Source organism: Neopelma chrysocephalum, unplaced genomic scaffold (genome assembly GCF_003984885.1).
Source record: "Neopelma chrysocephalum unplaced genomic scaffold, ASM398488v2 Primary Assembly neopelma1_253, whole genome shotgun sequence".
Classification (NCBI taxonomy): Eukaryota; Metazoa; Chordata; class Aves; order Passeriformes; family Pipridae; genus Neopelma; species Neopelma chrysocephalum.
In genome coordinates this window covers 80799-99952 of record NW_020897915.1, presented here as the reverse complement: position 1 = coordinate 99952, position 19154 = coordinate 80799, and the positions used below count along the sequence as shown (strand labels likewise).

The following is a 19154-nucleotide window of genomic DNA, read 5'->3' as shown; positions in this document are numbered from 1 at the left end:
ATCGGCACCGCCGGCAGCGGCATCACCGACAGCATCGGCATCGCCGCCATGGCCCTGCGGGCGCTGTGGCTCCTCAGGCACGACCCCGCGGCCGGCGGAGCCGTGCTCTTCTCCAGGTAGCGGCGGCGGGGCGGAGGGAGGAGGGCTCGGGCACGGCGGGCCGGGCAGGTCCGCGGGTCGGGCTGGGCGCCCTGTGGGGGTTCGAGTGTTCTTTGGGGGGGTTCGTGTGTTCTGGGGTGAACGGGTGCCCTCAGGGGGTGCGGGTGGGTGTACTGGCGGGGTCGGGGTGCCCTGTGGGGGTTCGGGTGTTCTTTGGGGGGGTTCGTGTGCTCTGGGGTGAACGGGTGCCCTCAGGGGGTGCGGGTGGGTGTTCTGGCGGGGTCTGGGTGCCCTGGGGGACCCAGTGCTCTGGGGAAGCCGGTGCTCTGGGGGGGTCTGGGTGCTTTGCGAATCAGAATCTTCCTGGGGGGGTCCGGGTGCCCTCAGGGGGTGCGGGTGTTCTTGGCGGGGTCTGGATGCCCAGAGGGACCCGATGCTCTGGGGGGAGTGGGTGATCTGAGGAGAATCCGAGTGTTCTTGGGGCTCCCGGTGCTCTGGGGGGATCGGGTGCCCTGGGAGGGTCCGGGCGTTTTTGGGCGAGCGGTTGCTCTGGGAATCAGAATGTTCTTGGGGGTCCGAGTGTTCTTTGGGGGCTCTGGGTGCTCTGGGGTGTACCGGTGCTTTGGGGAATCCGTGTTTCGGCCGCTCCTCCCCTCGGTGCCGGGGGAAGCCCAGAGGAAACTCCCCTGGTTCACAGCGGAGGCTCCGGAGTGTTCAGAGCATCCTCGGGACCACGAAACGGATGCAGAAATACCAAAACATTATGATGCTGAATAAATAAGTCCCCTGGCTCATCCCAGCGCCGCTGGATGTTGTTCACTTCTGACCCCGATTTCGAAAGTTTCTGGCTTCAGATCATGTGCTTTTAACTATATCTGGGTTTGGTTTTTTTACAACTTCTGCATTTTGCACTTGAGTTTGCTTGCTCTGTTCCTCTTTCTGTTCGTCACTGTAAAGATTTTAACCAGCTCTTCTCCGTCCTAACATGGGAAAGGACGAGGCAGTGATTATGGAATACTATCAAATTAACAAAATGGGCAAACAAGAAAACATATTTTTTTTGCTTACATTTTACTTATATTATCTTCATATTGTTCTGTAGCTATACAAAAAATAGGCTTTTTTTCAGTCGGAAATTTAACTTTTCATTTGATATTGATTTTTGCATACAAATACAGAGGTTTTTAAAGTTATTGGAGGAGTCCACTAAGGAGCTCTCCAAAGGAGGAGTTTTCATTCAGAACTCTTGCGGAGTTTTAAGTAAGACTTAGGGCTAGACAGGCTGCTTTTGTTGGGCTGGCAAAATTTGTTGCCCTTTTTATCTCTGTGACTTCAGGGAAATCAGTTCCAAACAATGAGAGGAAAAATAACTGAGGCCAGGGAAAGTTTAAAAAAAAAGATCTGGATAAAGAGAGCTACAGTCCTAGTCTGACTTCAGTAAAACCAAAGAGAGAACCTAGGACAAAATCAAAAACAACAAAAAAAAGAGCAAGTAGACTATCTCCCATCTTCAGGTGCAGACAGATCTTTACATTGGACATTCCTCTGATTGTTTTAGGATTAGTATTATGGTCCTTGTATTACCTACAGGACTAGTGATGAGGCCTCCCCTCTACAAACACAGATAAAGAGAAAGCCTTGTCCCAAAAAAGCAGGGAGTGTAATCACCAGGGAGGAAGGGGGGGGCTGGTGACAGGGATATGTGAAGTAACTTGTCACACAGTGAGCTGCAGAGACAAGGAGTCCTTGCCCTTTGAAAGGGCAAACTATACTTGATGCTTCAAGTGATTTCCAGACTTAGATCTTTCAAGTTCCCAGAGGCAATAATAGGGCTGTGGAAGCCCCAAGTTTATCCTCCTAACTGACCTTAAATTCAACAAAGCACACAGACAATATAAAGAATGCGGGATCACATGGAAGCTGCTGGTTTCGGGACTTACGCACTCAGCTGGAGATACGTGAGCCCTGATCTTTAACCTCGGGGGAGACATCGGGGACATCAAAGCATTCCCTTTTTTTTTTTTTTTTTCCTGAGCTGATCATAACTTAATTCAGGCAACAAGTATGGTGTCTCTCTTGAATCGCCAAGTCCCTGGAAACTTTCATCTTTTTAAGTTTGCCTCGCTTTCTGGAAGGGAATACTGAAGGGAGATCTGAAGGGCTAATTAATCGTCTAATGGCTCAGCTACAGCTGGGAAAATTCAGTGGGAGGAGGAGAAGGTTGCTGAGGTGCGGGGACAACTTCAACACATGGAGCAGAGACACTGGGACTTGAGCAAGAAAAAAACCAGACTGAAATATCTCCTCTTCCCTTGTTTTGGGAACGTCCACCAAAAATAAGAGCTGCTCACCAAGGTTACACACAGCCTCTTATGAGCAACCTCTCTCATAAATTTTCGAGCTGCAAAACCACTTTGTTTCTTTGCTCTCCAGAATAGATGTGAGATTGCAGGGAGGTGTTCTACTGTCATCTGTATCCTGTTTACGGATTTTGTAGCTCTGGCTTCGCCCTGCCTGTGCTTGCTTTTTCCTTACTTAAAAAAAGCCAAACCCAAAAGCCCTAAGTGCCTGATTAGGAATCAAAGAAAAAAAGCACAGTCACTGAAAATAAGCCTGAGGAAGTGTAGCTGCCTCCAGCCAGAGACTCTGCTACTCAGTTAAGAAAAGAGGGTGTAGGTGGGACTTAGAGGCAACAGGATAAGATCCATGGAAGTGTTCAGGAGCAGGAGGGAAGTGCTACAGATGGAGGTCATAGATATAACAAAGTACCACATTGCTGGGGTTGCAAGTTCCGTGGCAATTTAACAAACAGACTGTCAGTGTGACCTTAAAAAGATGGTATAAAAAGCAGAATAAATGAAAGGAACATGATGCAACATAGCAGTTTTAAAATATGCTTGTGTCTGTGACATGATTACATCTTAAATACTTGAAAAAAAATGAAATAGTCGTAAAAGCTTTAAGTCACATATGTTGCATGTGCAGCGTGAAATCAGTTTTGTGCCCTGTCCACCCAAATTATACAGGCCTTGCTGGAAAAATTGGACATGTGTACAGTGAAATATTTTTGGATTTATAATATTGTAAAGATTTTTAGTTGATCTTGTTGATCAATTGTGTAAGCTCAGAACAGCAACGGGAAACCTGTATATAAGTAACTTCCATTTTCTTAAATATCTGAGAACTTGTTTTCAGTCTGATCTCATCTCTTAGAAATATTTGGGTGTTGAAGTTTTGCTGCACTGGTGGGAGTCATTCATTACTGTTTATTAATCATCCCGTGCCTTTGTGCAACAGGCAGGGGCAGATTCACATTTTATTTTAAAAAATGAGTGAATGTAGCTGCTCAAATTTTCCAGTAAAAATCCACGGGCCAGAATGAATCCTAATTACTCATTAAATAGTTTTATTGATTTAGATTCTGATCCCATCAGTGTTTCTACCAAATTCCTTCTGGCTTCCATGTACACAAGGTTATTTTTAGGACCAGTGGGTTTTGGAGAAGAGAAGAGAAACCCATCCTTGATTTTAACAGTAACCCAAAGATTTTTATAGCGTTTTTGCTTTCTCTGACGGCCAGAAAAGGGATTGGGTGGCTCTGCTCCTGGCAACTCCGTTGGTACGATATTTTGGGTGAATAAATAAATAAATAGATAAATCAGAGGCTCTTGTTCCCTTGTCCCAGGCGTTACCCCACGGTCGAGCTGCGCGCCGAGACCTTCAACGGGTCCACGCACGTGCCGGTGCCCTCGGACGGCGCTTTCCTGAAGGCCCTGCTGTTTGAGCTGAGGCTGGTGGACGACCACATTTTCGTGGAGCATCGGGACACTTGCACTCGGATCGACCACTCCTCGGTGTATTCAGTGTCCACTGACTCGGGGGATCTCTGGCCTGTCCTTGCTTTCCAGAAGAGTGGGCTGATCTACGCTTGTCTTCCGCTGGTTGAGGAGCCCTTGGAGCCGCGGCCTCCCCTCCTCACCGTCAGCGGGCTCTCCCAGGGACTGGCTCTTCTGTTGGGAATCATGGACTACGTCTCTCCCAGTCGGAAGAACGAAGCTGAGATGAACACAAAGGTGGGCCAGCTCCGAAATCTGCTCATCCAGGCCTGTCCCCTGGGCACCCCCTTGAACACGAACATCCGCAGCCTGAACAGCTCCTTCGAGGACATCCAGGAGATGCCTGCGGATAAGGATCAGCCGGCTTGGAGATCCAGCAGCTACAAAGGCAAACCTCAGGTCAATGTCTGCATCACTGAGAAGGTCAAGTGCATGCAGTATGACCAGAGGGATGTGGTGGACACGTGGCAGGTTTATGGAGCTGTAAACTGCAAGGTGAGGGTGTTTGGTGTGCAAGACCGGAGTAGTTTTTGTGGGACACTGGGAAAGTAAATACTCTTGTCATTTTACATGTGAAAGTAAAGTGAAACGGCTATTTACTCCTCAGTAAAATTAAGAAACTCACCAGCAAGTTTCTAATACTGTAATATTTCAAAGTGTGACCAATATTACATATTAATTTGATGCTTTAGTTTTATTTTGATTTTTACTGTGGTTTTTTTTCCCCATAGCAGGGGGAGTTGGACTAGATGGTCTTTAAGCTCTCTCCCAACTGAAACCACTCTATGGTTCTATAATTAATGCATTTTTTTTCATTAACTACTTATAGGACTTAAGTGTCCAGCAGTAGCTACATTGCATATATTTTCCCAAATTTTTCTTATTTTTAAAGGAAACAGGGAGAAATAATTTCGTATAGTATTGGCATATAAAGACTAAGAAATGATGGTGCTAATACCAAGTTTATTTCCAGCTATCTAATGAGCAATGTGTTAAATAATGATTAGAAACAGCATTTCTAAATGTCTTCCACAAGTATCTTTACGTGAGCATTTCTAATTAATTTTCCTACCAGACAAAAGTTTAATCTTCTATCCTACCTTATTCTATTACGACACCATTTTGAATGCACAGACATTGGTTGTTTGGCTGACATAAGAACAGTTGATAAAGAATCTGATGAAAGAAACAGGTTGTGTAATTATTTTGAATGGTTTTATATGTGACAATGGTTTTCAGTGCAGAATCACAAAATGGTTTGGATTGGAAAGGACCTTAAAGCTCATCCAATTCCAAACTCCTGCCATGGGCAGGGACACCCTCCACTATCCCAGGTTGCTCCAAGCCCCATCCAGCCTGGCCTTGAACACTTCCAGGGATGGGGCAGCCACAGCTTCTCTGGGCATTGTTTAATATTAAAATATCTCACAGTGACCATTAATAGCAGGCTGGAATCCATTAAGTGGATGTTGTAAAAGTGACTGAATTATTTAGGCTGTCACCAAGTGTGTGATATTAATGTCTCAGTACTGATTGTCAGCACTAAGATGAAAATTTTGAGTGTGGGTTTTTTTTTCTCAAAAGCTATAAATGTATTATATTTTTGAACATCTAATTATGGCTTGATGGAGGTATTTTAGAATAACTTCTTGACTTTGTTTTTTCAAGTGTGACATAGAGGGATCTGCACCAAAAGTAACCCTCACCCTGAATCTCCCAACCAACGCTCCTCCGCTCCAGGATATCGTGATCCATCACTGTGTGACCTCCATTGACCCTGCCATGCTGATGTCCTTTAGTGCTGAGCCACTGGATGATTCTGTGTACAATGGACCTTACAAATTTCCCTTCATTCCTCCTTCAGATTCCTTCAACTTGTGTTACTACACTTCCCAGGTAAGGACACCCTTGACCCTCGTTGTTTCCGAATCTTCAAATGGGAATAAAAACCCCTGTGGTGTTGAAACTGTGGGGATGAGTTTGAGTCCAATACAAGTAGTAAAATGCTTTTTATATAATTAAATGGTTTTTTTAATATAACTAACTGCTTGGAAGGCACTTCAGGACTTGAGTTGCCTGAGTTCAGGAGTTGTTGGTACTTTTGATTTCTTGACAACACTGCTCTAACTTTAAATGAACCACTTAAGTGCCTGAATTAGACAAAATCTATCCAGGCTGAGATATCAAGTGCATGTACCACAAATCTGTGCGTTGCAAGCAGCCTTGAAGAGTTTGGCACAGTCAGTAATTAATATGTTTGGTTTTTAAAGTACCTCAGCAATGTAAACAGTAATATAACTGATCTTATGATGATGGTGTTAATATATCTTGAGAATGAATACAGTTTTCTCCAGGTTCCTGTTCCACCAATTTTGGGATGTTATCAACTCGTTGAAGAGGGATCACAGATAAAAATAACAGTTAATTTAAAGCTCCATGAAAGCATAAAGAATTCTTTTGAGTACTGTGAAGCTCGGATACCTTTTTTCAACAGGTAGGAATAAAGAAATCCTAAATAAATTCTTTCCATTTCTCTGTGATCTTCCTGAAATGAACTTGTGAGGATTCAATAGAGCAAGGTTATGCTCTATCACCAGTGGACACCAACCTTGCAAATGTTGGGAAGCCCCCTTGGATTTCCTGTAATTTCCAGAATACAGAATTGTACCAGGATGTTTGGTAACATTCCAGATACTTCTGTTGCTCATCCTGTTTCCCTGGGGGATTTTTTTCACGTGCCACAATCCTCCAGGTGGATTAAGCCTCGAGATCACTTCCAGCCCAGGGTTACCTGTTCCTTAAGGCTGCTAATCCCAGCTACAGATCAGCTTATCAAAAATATGGCTATTTCAAATTAAAACGATAGTTTTCACTTAAGCCTCTCTGACACCTGCCAGGGCTGCGCTGGCACATAATTGTCATGAAAATTTAAAGGTGAGATGATACAAGTTGCTGATGCTGATCATAGTGTTAGTAAAACAGTATCAGTGAACTGAAAGATCAGCAGCAACCCCTTTGTGACTCCTGGGTTGAGGCCACGGTGATTCCCTCCTGCCCTGTAATTTCTCCTCATAAATCAGCAGTGTGCTCACATAGGGATGGTCTCTCTGTATGCACATTAATCATTCATCATTTGCTTGCTTTCTTTAACAAAATAGGCATTAAACTGTAGTTATTCCAATGGTTTTCTTTCTCCTCTGTCACACGTAGGGGCCCAATTGCTCAGCTGGAGTACAAAGTTAGTTATGGCCAACTGGATTTGTCCCGGGAGAAGAGCCTCCTGGTTTGGGTCATCGGTAAGAAACGCACCCTGTGCACTCTCCTTCCTCCCCAGTCAGTTCTCCAGAGTGTGGGCACAGCTGGAGCATTTCTAACAGATCCTGTTTCTGGCTTTAGGACAGAAGTTCCCCAAGTCTTTGGAAGTTTCTCTGACTGGAACCTTGTCTTTTGGCCCTGCAGGCAAAGAGCACCCCACTGATTACCTGTGCACTGGGAACACTCCTTATGTCAAAGTAAGTCACAGGCTCTGGGAAAAGAGGCCTTAGTAGGCACTTTTTTAACTGCCTTGAGCTGGCTGTGAAGACACATCGGTTTAAAATCTTTATTCTCAGCATGGAGTTTTGTTTTCCTGCTTGGAGGATTTGACATCCTGTCCCTTTGGAGTTTGTTTCAAACCAAGAGCACGTAGCACAGATTGCCAGTATTTGCACAGCAAGGGTGACAACATGCACCTGACCATGTTTTCCCTGTCTTCCTGTAGCTGCATTTTAGGATCCCAGACTTCACACTTACTGGATGTTACGTAGACCAACATTCTGTTCAGATCTTTGTACCAGGGAAACCCAAAGTTACTGCAGGTGAGTTGCTAAAAATGCCATTTATTTAACTGCAACTGCATGTTGAAGTTATGAACTGGGTGACAATGACTAAAATTATGGAGCTAATGTTGAACTTTTCTTCTCCCAAGTTACACTAACTGGGGCACAGAAGGCACTCATTAAACCTGAGCAGCTCTGCCCAATGGAAGCATTTTTATTTGTAGCTGCCTGTCTGTTGCAACTTCTGCCAGTCATGTCAGCAGAAGTCTGTAAGTGCCTTATAAAAATTGTGGTCTGCACTGTTAACTTTGTGACAGGGCACATTCAGCCCCAAATTGTAACGCTGGAAAAGCAGCATTTTCTTCCTGTGTGTTTTATATTGAGTGTGCAATTTATATTCATTGAGCAAAATCCAAGCCATCCACCTGCTTTTAACTTAACCTCTGTTTGAATTTTAAGCTCATGGCTGATACATTAGTAAAGGTAATTGAAGCTGAGACTTTAAATGTCTCATTATCAGAAACGATTTTCAAATAATAATAAGAGTCTTACAGTTTAAAGAGGCCATTATACCTTTTCTGTAAACTAGTAAGGATGGATTAGTAGTCACTTAAGTTGGATGAAGGAATGTCTGATTGTAAGGCATCCTGTAATGCTTATTTTTCCTGCCTTTTTTTTCCCCTTTAGCCCGGGAACTGATTTCTTCTGATTACTACCTCTGGAATTCCAAAGGACCAGCACCCATGGTGTACAAAACCTCACTGGACTAATTTGCTTGCAAATAATTTTTGTATTTAATCAAAGCATATAGTTAATGAGATTATGATACAGTGAAAATAAATGTTTTCCAGCACTTGTGCTTTGTGTGTGTCCTTAAAATTTTCTGTTGAGGAAAAACAAAAGAGGGTTTTTTTAAAAAACATAAGTCTCTTAAAAACATAAGTTGGTTTTTATATTGTTTAGTCGTGGATGACAGCCTAGAGAAGACAGTTTGAAATGTACTTGCTGTGGCTGTTTTCACTTTCCCTTTTAAAACTAACTGGTACAAAATATAAACACCTGGTGATACAGACAAAGGACTCCAGTTACTTCACTGGTTTTGTAAACCAGAGAGCTCTCAGGATGGGAAAGGTTTCAGTATCTTATTCCTGTCCTGAAATCACAAGAATCTGATCTGACCCCAGACTAAGAGGACAGTTAAAAGCAGGAGTTCTGTTATTTTTCACAAGATGCCTACAGAATACATAGATGATTTATATGTCAATATAAATTGTCAATAAATTATCAATAATTTGCCACATTTTAAGAAGGGCAGCATGGCATGAGCATCAGCACCTCTGATAGTGGAGATGACACAAGAGTCTTCATTACCTCAGTCAGCAGAAGTGGTGACTCCCTTTCCCACATGCCTGTGAGAGGTGTGAATGTGTTTTTTCAAATCACAAGACTAGCTCTGGGCAGGCAAAATCAACCAAGTTTGCTGGAGGTCCCCAAAAACATCACTGAACTGTTTTCACTGGAAAAATAGGCAGAAAAGGACTCAATTTACGGAGATAGATCTCTGATTTTGAGAATAATATCTGCAGGAACACAGGAAATGGACTTTAGGAGAGTCATCAGGAAATGTGCAGATTCTGGAAGGCTGGTGAAGAGCTGACAGAGCCTGGAGAGCAGCACAAAAGCAGAGAATGCTGAGTAATGACCACGTGCACCAGCTGCTCCTGCCCTACCTCCTGCTTCGCTGTACACACCGTGTGATAAATCAGATTAGTGATTACGTAAGGAGAAAAGTTCCAAGCTATAATTTAAAAAATACTTATGTTGAGATAGTGATCTAACTGCTTGGTTGAATGTTCTAAAGGGTGGATTAATCCACGTGAAACACAGTGCAGCTGAAACTGCTGTGCAAACTCAGGAAACAGAACTTAGGAAACAGAGCTGTGCTACCACCTATTTCACACAGGTGAAGTGTCTGCTTTGCTCAGCAGGTGACAGGTGAATTTGTGATTTTGCCCAGGATCCAGCCCCTACCTGTTAGAGTTGTCCGTGTGTTCGAGCACCAGGATGTGAGTGGGGAGAGGTGGTCTCTGCTGGAAGGGCTCAGATCATGTTCTGTCCACCAGGCCACTCATGTTTGGTTTTCACCTACCCGTGAGAAAGGTGGGAGCTCTGCACAGCAGCACTGGGGAGGAATGGCTCTTCTTGCTCAAAAAATGCTGGGAAGAAATGGGACTGCCAAAACTTATAGCATGTTAGAAAAGGAGACCCTTTGCACTTAACAGCAGGGGGTTCTTCCAAATCCTGTTCCTTTTTGTTTCCCTCTGTCTCTCTGATGGTTGGGGGAGTTGCAGTGCTCAGGAAGGGAGGGCTGTGGCTCTGGGTCACTTTGCACACACCCATCAGTGCAGGTTTGAAGGGAGGGAGGGAGGGTGTGGGTGATGTTTCTCTTCTAGCCCTCAGCAGTTTTTTACAGCTTCATGCAAGCCACCACCTGTTTTGATCTGTTATCAGGGTTTGCTCCATTAAACCCCTGGATTAGAATCCTTCACACCCTCCCTGCAGTGCTCTGGGACAGCTCTGTGGTAAGAGGAGTGGGGAAAGCAGCTCTGTCTGCCTGTTTTAGGAGAGTGGCTGAGGTGTCTCTGGCAGGTGTGAGTGTGCAGCACGCCCTGTTCTTTGGGAAGCACCACGGACGGGTCAGACAGCAAAACAAACCAGGTTAAAGGTACCCACCTTCATCCAAAAACCTTGTGCAACAAGCGTGAGACACCCACGCTGCGGGGAGGGAAGTCAGAGGAAGCCTTTCCCCTGTCCTGCTGGCTGCACTTGTCTTCTGGGAAGGACCCATTCCCATGGATGCTTTAGAAGTATTTGTAAGGTAGAAAACTAGTAAAGTGAGCTCGGTACTAAACTTAGTAGGCTTGGTAAACGAGATGGTTCACAGCTCAGGTGTGTCACAACTCAGGCACAAGAGGGGACACTGGAAGAGTTCAAGGATTTATAAATGACTAAACCTGTCTGCCTCTCTCTCTCTGTTCCCTGGTAGTTGCTCAGGCAATTTCACTGTTTCTCTACATGGTCTGACCACTTTTCCTGTTTTAAGAGAGAGGAAAAAAAACAACAAAACCTTCAAAACTTAAATCAGGAATTGATTAATATGATTGAGAGCTCATATGAGCCTGGGGACTCCATGGCAGAGCTGGCATCTAACAGTAGTTCTGGTGAGCTCCAAAGGTCATCAAGTGTCAGTGGTATTCCTTTAACTCTTAAATAAAATCCACAAGTTTTTAACACAACAGTTTCTTTAAAAATGTGTTAAAGGGGGAAAAAATATTTCTCTTTTGTACAGAGTGCTGTTCCTTCTACAAGAATGTTTGCTGCTTGGAGTGCTTCTATTTATAATTTCCTCACAGGTATAGACTGTATGAGATCTATGGAGATAACTTCAAAGACTTCCAAAAAGAAGTGGCTGAAGAGTTCTCCAGAATTCATGTTGCATTTCAGAGGGCCAGAAGAAAACTAAGATGGAAATAATTGAAAACAAGATATGTAGGGACTTAAATAAACGTTGGGTTGCCAACCTGACATTTTCCCAAATAAAATAATGTGTATAAATATTAAGAAGTTATTATGTAACCCACTTCATTAGTTTAATTGTTTGTTTCATTTCATTAAAATTTGAGAATAATGTAAGAAATAGCAATTAAAATTAATTTAAAGCAAATACACACTGTCAAGCTCTTTAGACTGAACATTCAGTTGGCAACGAGAACTGATGTAACAGACCTCTAAGAAATTACAATAATGCAAAATTCTTGTATAACCCACCAAATCTCAGTATTGAATTCATCTCCTGAGTTTACTTGTCAAGTTGGGAGGCAGAGTCAAACCATCGTCAGTGTCCGTGTGGGACACAAATTTCCCCTCTAAATTCCCAGGGCCTGTTGCTCTCACCACAGGAGGGATTTAGTCCACCTAACATGGCTCTGTGTGGTCAAATTTGTGCCGGCTGTTACTGATCACTAATCAGTAATTTGGTGCTTTTCCAGTTTTCTAGAAGCTCTTCCCTACCTCAGGATCCCAAGGTACTTGGTGACAACCCCAAGAGGATATATGCCAGTCCCTCAAGTATTTGGGGTAAACCCCATTCCTTCAGATAATTTGGATAATTTCAGATATTTTTTACATAATTTAGCCCTTCTCTCCACTGCATTTTTTCACTGGTTTTCCCAGCATTAACTACTTTGGCCACTTGTTAACAGTAAACATTGAAACAACAAGATATTAAACAATCAACAACAGTTTTCCTCTGTTTATTCACACTGTCCTAGGAATTTCCCACACTTTGTCCTCTTTGTACAAGCCCTGCTGAGATTTAAGCCATGAGAATTTGTGAGTAAGTCCATGTTTGTCCCCCACTGCTCCTGCTGACTCCTTCACCACCACCTCGTTCTCTCATCCATTAGAGGATGGACAAAACACAAGTGTATTTTCCAGCATCTTTTTGAGTGGACAAAACCAAGCCCAGTCATCCTGAAAGTTCATCCTGAGAGCACCAGGACAGGAAATCCCTGCATCCCTCAGTCCTAAAGAAGACATTAGATGACAGTTTCGTGGATCCCAGTTTGGGAAGTGCAAGCTTCCTTGGAAGAGCTGCCATAGTCCCTGTAGGACAGTCAGTAGGAATCCCACAGGGGCACCTCGGAGTTGTTCCTAAACTCCATTCCCTTCACATCCCCTGTGGTGAGTTGACTTTGGCTGGACACCAGGTGCCCTCCAAAGCTACTCTGTCATTACTCTCCTCAGCAGGACAGGGAGAGAAAATTAGGACAAGAGACCTAAGGACAGGGAGATCACTCAGGTTTGACTTGGGGAAATGAATTTCATTTACTACCAATCAAATCAGAGTACGATATGAAAAATAAAACCAAATCTTAAAAGATCTTTGCCCCACCCTTCCTTCACTCCCAATTTCTCTGCATCCTCCCCCCAGTGGCACAGGGGGGATGAGAAATGGGGACTGTGGTCAGTTCATCACAACGTCATCTCTTCTGCTCCTTTCTCCTCACTCTCCTCCCCTGTTCCAGCACGAGATCCCTCCCACAGGAGGAGGGACTTCTCCCACATGGATCCTTCTCATGGGTTGCAGTTCTTAATGATCTTCTCCAGTGTAGGTTCCTCCCACAGTGTCAGTCATTCAGGAACAGAGTGCTCCAGAGTGAGTTCCCCATGGAGTCATGAGTACTGCCAGAAAACCTGCTCCAGCCTGGGTTCCTCTTCATGGAGTCACAGGTCCTGCCTGGATCTGTTGCTCCGTGGGCCTCCACAGGCTGCAGGGGCACAGCTGCCTCTCCATGGGCTGCACCACAGGCTGTGGGAGAATTTCTGCTCCAGCACCTGGAGCACATCCTGCCCCTCCTTCTGCACTGCCCTGGGGATCTGCAGAGCTGTTTCTCTCACTTATTCTCACTCCTTTCTCCCTCTGAGATTCCCAAGTTTTTTTTCTTCCCTTCTAAAATATGTTATTCCAGAGATGCTGCCACTGTTGCTGATGGGCTCAGCCTTGACCAGTGGCAGGTCTATCCTGGATATGGTTGGCATTGGCTCCCTAGGCCACAGGGAAAGCTTCTGGCATCTTCTCACAGAAGCCACCCCTGTAGCCCCTCACTGCTACCAAAGCCTTACCACACAAACCCAGTACAACACCCCAAAGTTATTCAGGTGCAGGAAACAGAGAACGGAGTTTTAACTCTCAGTGACTCCCAGTTTCAATGCTAAAAATTCCAGGGGCACAAGCAGGATCCTGTATGGGCCCAGCACAGGCCACTTGGGTAGTGCACCTCCTTGATTTTCTGAAATTTTTCTTTCTTATTTCCACAAATCCCATGTTGCCTTAAGATGCACTAATTTGCTGACTTTTTTGCAGAAATAAGTTGGTAATTCATGCAGGGGAGCAGGATCTGAGAGAAAAAAAGGCTTTGTACCCCCCCAAAAATGGGAATTCTCTCTCTTGTGAACAGGCTGGCAATAAACTACTGCCTCTCTCCACCCACAGCCAGATCTAAAGGACCAGAGGTTCATAGCTTACAGCAGCCCTCCAGAAGACAGGACAACCAGCTGCATATTCCCAAGAGGATTTCAGGGGAAACGAGCATCCCAGGAACTTGAGTGCTGGTCCATAAGGAGCTGCTGCATGTGTGAGATGTCTGGAAGGACAGCAGCTTCACCAGTCTATCTCAAGTCATTGAGGCCAGGGAGGAGCTGGAAAACAGGAGCTGTGCTTCTCCCAGGGAGTGGGATGTCCCACTGCACCCCAAACCTCACCTCACTGCCCACAAAGGGGCCATAAGACTCTCCCAAGAGGCTTCCCATTAAAGATGCACCTGTTCACCAAGATGCCACGTCCTCAACAAACCAAGTCAGACACCACGGGGAGGTCTCTACCCTCATGGATGCTTTTTTCCACAGACTCCCCACCCACAATTCAACTGAAAATCAGGTATTTTAAGGCACAGGCCTGCTCCCTTTCCTCTTCTTGCTTCACTTCCTTGAAACCTGGTTGAGCTCTAGATGAATTTTTGAAAGCCTGATGCCTTCTGTAGCAACAGCAAAGAACTAAACCCAACCCATTTTCTTCCCAATGAGATCAGCTGGTGGCTTTTGATTTTCTCTAGAAACCTATCTTTTCAAGATCTTTTTTTTTTCCCCCTTTTTTTCTTTATTTTTTTTGAAGTCAAAGTCTGTTTCCCGTTTGGTAGGTGACCTGTTTAATGTTTTCCCTGTGTCTGGGAACTCCTTAGTGTAATTAGCGACCTTTGAACTCCACAACTAATCCTGAGCTATTTTGTATTCCTTACTCATCTTTAAGGCTGGACCTTTCTTTTCTTTTGAGTCCGCTGCCACAATTAAAGAAGAAACAGCTGCATTTCAAAGGGATTCCAATTCCAGAAGCTTAATCGTGATTGACACGTTCTTATTCTAAGCTATAAGAAACTCTAAGAGTCCTTTCTTGGGTTAAAACTTCAATCATTTTCTAAAAAATTATCTCAATATGGATTTTATTCATTTTCTTTGATAACCATTCTTTGCGATTTTTTTGACTTGAAAGATGCTTTGAGTTTGCGACGAGTATGAGCTGCACCCACCCAAGGAATGAATGGTGTCGGGCTCGGGCTGGATGCAGAAGTGCCTAAATTCCATTTATTGTCAAAATCTGATTATGAAACCTGACGTCCTCCGTGTAGCTTGACATCATTCCACATGCCTGAAAGGTAGGAGAGGTGGGAGCGCTCGCAAATGAACTCCCGGGAAGGCTGGGGAGGGAGGTGGCATAAAGCATCCTCCAGAAATATGTGTATTTTTAGCTGTTCTTTCCATTTTTTAATAGCACAGATTAAAAAGCCGTTGTCTGGAAGAGCCCCTCTTCACTCTTGGAGAAATGAATTCCCCGTTAAAACTCACAGCCATAAAACAGGGATAATTCATGTGGCTTGAAATCATCGCCACAACCACAAAACAAACCCTGAGCGAGGCTGCGGCGCTTAAATCTCTTCCAAGGCTGATCCTGGGAAATGATGGGAGCCTGTTGGGTCCCGTTATTTAATTATCTCCCTCTCACTTACATTCAAATTCAGCGTGACCTCCGAAAGATGGGCTTAAAAAGGGGGGAAAAAAAGCCTGAAAATCTCTGTGTGTGTGTGTTTGCCCAGATCCGTGGGCACACGAATCCATGGGCACCACTGGTGGATGCTGGTATAAACCTACCCAAAATGATCCCAAAGAGCCCCGGGTATGGCAGCAGGCAAGATCCGCTTTTCCTAAGACAAAGGTCAAATAAAAAAAGGGATGTTAATAAACAGCCCTCCAGTTTAAAGGGACTTTTTTCTTTTTTGTTTTTTTTTAAGGATTACATCTTAAATTCCGACAAATCAGATTTAGGAGTTGCTGAAAGTGAAATTGATCCATCCCTCAGCCAAACTTTGCAATACTTTCCTGTTCTGACATCATTTAGATAGTTAGCTGTATTATCAGATTAAAAACCATTGTACAGGGCCGCTGAAAGGAAAAGGAGCCAAAAAGCTAAACACTGCCTGAATTCGGAACCTTTTAACCTGGCTGAAGTACGTTGGGTCCCTGTTATGCAAATACCTTCAATCCTCTGCTTAGTTCAGTGGAAATAATTTTCTTGAATGACAGGTTTATTCAGCAAGGATTCAGTTGGCGATTAATCCCCCTTTGATCTAAGGTATTTCACTTAACTACCAGTTACCTCGTCCTGACAAAGTGCAACCGAGATTAGGGAGATCACTAGAACACGACCAGGGTGTGCGTTTATTCTCCCCAGCCGTTCAAAGGGAAGGGCCAAGAATGCAATCTATTTGCAGCATTTGAAGATGGAAAGTCCTGTCTCCCGAGTTAGAAAGTCAATTGAATTCCAAATGCTGCTTGGTCCCGATGGAACGGGATGCGCAGCGCAGACGTCGCCTCCAAACCCGAGATATTCCCACCCCCGGGGATTTTTTTTCCTGGGACCTGCTTTTCCCTCACTCTTCCATAGCTGCCTCTTTATTTCAAATTAGCACGTGGCATGTGTGAAAGATCTTTGCTCTTGAAAAAGCAGATGAGGGATGATATTTTCCACTTTTGAGATGTTCATTGTTATTCCTTGAGATTCACCTTGCTTTTGCAAAAAAAATCCTCCTTCTCTACTTCTCCAGTGACTACATATATATATATTTTATATATATACTTTTATATATATATTTATATATTTTATATATATTTATACATTTTATATATATTTATACTTATTTAAATATATTTATATAGAGAGAGATAAAATACAGAATATATATTCTATAAATACATATAATATTGTACATATTATAAAATTACATATTTTTAATCTGATAATGCAGCCATTTAAATGAAGTCACAGGAGGGTTGGATCCATTTCACTTTCAGTAACTCCTAAATCTGATTTATTGGAATTTAAGATGTAATCCTTCAGAAAAAAAAAAGTCCCTTTAAACTGGAGGGCTGTTTATTAACATCCCTTTTTTTATTTGACCTTTGTCTTAGGAACACTGGCTCTCACCTGCTGCTGTACCTGGGGCTCTTTGGGATCATTTTGGGCAGGTTTATATTGTTAGATGTATATTTATACCTCCAGCAGACACAGCACAATATTTTTGTACCTATTCATGAAGGAAAACACATCACTAGAGATGACAGAAGTCATTCCCTAAAATAAAAAAAGAAAATCAGGCAGCTGCTCCGGGGCTGCCCGACATCTGAAATAATATTTTTTTTTTCTTTGCTTGTGTTTTCTTTTTGCTGAATTATGACATCATTTTGTGGAAGCCTAAACTGCAAAAATGCTGCAGCAACCCAGACAGCACCACGGGAGCACGGTCCTGATCCAGGGCTTAGCTGGGTCAGCCCGTGAGAAGCTGATTACGGGATTGGGCATAAAGCTGTATTTTCTTATAGCAAAGGGAGAGGCGGAACAATATCATTTGTGGGATCCTTTTCCCGGTTAAAGTGGCTGCCAGGATTTTCACTCCAATCCCAGTGATTTTAGGGGAGGGTTGTTTGTATGTAAATATGGCTGAAGGAGGGGAGGAAAATTATTTTATTCCACTTTTAGGACTTTGCCATTTCCTGAGATATCAGGCTGTTACTTGAACAAATTCCCTGTGCGTAGGATCTGTTAAAATCAACCTCCCAAAGCATGACTGTGTTTGTACGTCCTTGCGGAATTGGGGCTGTATTTGGATTTTTCTACATTGCATGGACAAACTGTAAACCATCCAGATACCTTGTTATTGTTTTTCTCATTCCCTCATGTTAAATGATTTAGATTTTTAGGAAGATCCACGTGAAGGGGCTTGAACCTGAGCTGGGGTCCCCTCACTCCAATTGTGTCCCCTCATCATTTACTCGCATTTTATAGAACCACAGGATAGTTTGGGTTGGAAGGGACCTTAAATTTCATCCAGTTCCAACCCCCTACACACACACATTTAGGGAAATTTTAATTTCCAGTGAATACCTCCTCATGGGATTCCTCACCCGCAACAGCCGCAAAATCCCCCCGAAGGCTCGTGGAAGGCCCCCATCACACTTGATCAGGTCAATAATACACAAACTAAGAAGGATTTGCACTCGAGACAGTAACAGCTTCTCAAGAGCCATTACAGTGTAGTGGCTTCCAGGGAGAAATCCCTTTTAAGAAATGCCAAAATCTGGAGTAACGTGATAGTCTGTGAGGCTTTAGGGTCTTTCTGGTAAACATAATGTTACACGTACTTGGGAGTTGGTAAAAATAAAAAGGGAGGGGTTTAAAATGCTTTTTGTATTTGCTATATAAACTATATTTGCTATATGAACTCCATGACAAGCCAGCGAGAGAAATTTATATTTGAAAATAAGCCCAAATTTTTGTCTGCCTGATCTTGTAGCATAATAAATAGAACACGGGGACTGCAAGCAGTTAGAGCAAAGACCCATAAAGCCCATGTTGATCTCTGTACTGCCTCATCAGTGGTAATTGATGACTTGATTTAGGTAATGACTACATTAAATTATTTAGAAAGACTGGGTTGTAATTATATGAGATAAAAAAAATGCCTCATGTTTTAAGCGAAATGAAAAGTGTGGAGGGGGTGTTCTTGCTTTGCAGTGGTTGTGTGAGTCTGTGCTCCTGTATATACAATATATAAAGATATAAATAAGATGGGAAATATCTTAAGGCAAAATATCTGCATGATATTTATCAGTTTTGTGAGCTGTTTTCCCAAACTGAGCAATAACAAATTTTCATCAAAGGCATAACATGGGATGATAGTCTATTCTGATGACGTTAAAAACTATTTACTGATTAATAATAGTAAACTGATTCCTAATTGCTTAATTTCTTAATAAGTATGGGTTTGTTCAAAACCAGAAGACATCTCCAACATCCCTGAAGTGCAGATAATTTCTGTTTTTCGGCCCTCAGCAGTATTTCTAGAGGAGAAATACCTCAAACCACTGCACAGAGCTCTGTTTTAAACGCAGTGGACAGCAGGTCAACCTCCCAATTTCAATAAAGGGCAGGGATATATTAATAAAGGAAGAACTTTCCTTACTTCAGCACTGCTGCAGTTTTCCTGGGAAAGGCTGATGTTCTCTAAAGGTCGTTTCTGCCCCCCGGTGGTGGCACCAAACCAGCGCTCCAGCTCCAAAACCAGCCCGGCAGGAAGGGATGGCTTCGGATGTGTCATTTATTTATGTAGTATCCGGGCTGTCTGCAGGTCACTGGTTCACGGGGTTTTTTTTTTCGGGAGGGGGACTTTTCACAAAGGGCCTGGAGTGACAGGACAAGAGGGAATGGCTTCAAAATGACAGAGGGAAGGGT

General features: G+C 43.5%; 1 protein-coding gene across 1 annotated transcript; it reads left to right on the top strand.

Annotated features, from left to right (window-relative positions):
• The first annotated feature begins 4 nt into the window (after positions 1-4).
• AP5M1 (adaptor related protein complex 5 subunit mu 1) lies at positions 5-8606 on the top strand. Its single transcript, XM_027704073.1, has 8 exons — positions 5-116; positions 3785-4430; positions 5604-5831; positions 6290-6429; positions 7146-7231; positions 7332-7447; positions 7696-7792; positions 8441-8606. The coding sequence occupies exons 1-8, from the start codon at positions 49-51 to the stop codon at positions 8521-8523; spliced, it is 1464 nt and encodes a 487-aa protein (XP_027559874.1). The 5' UTR covers positions 5-48; the 3' UTR covers positions 8524-8606.
• Positions 8607-19154: the final 10548 nt, after the last annotated feature.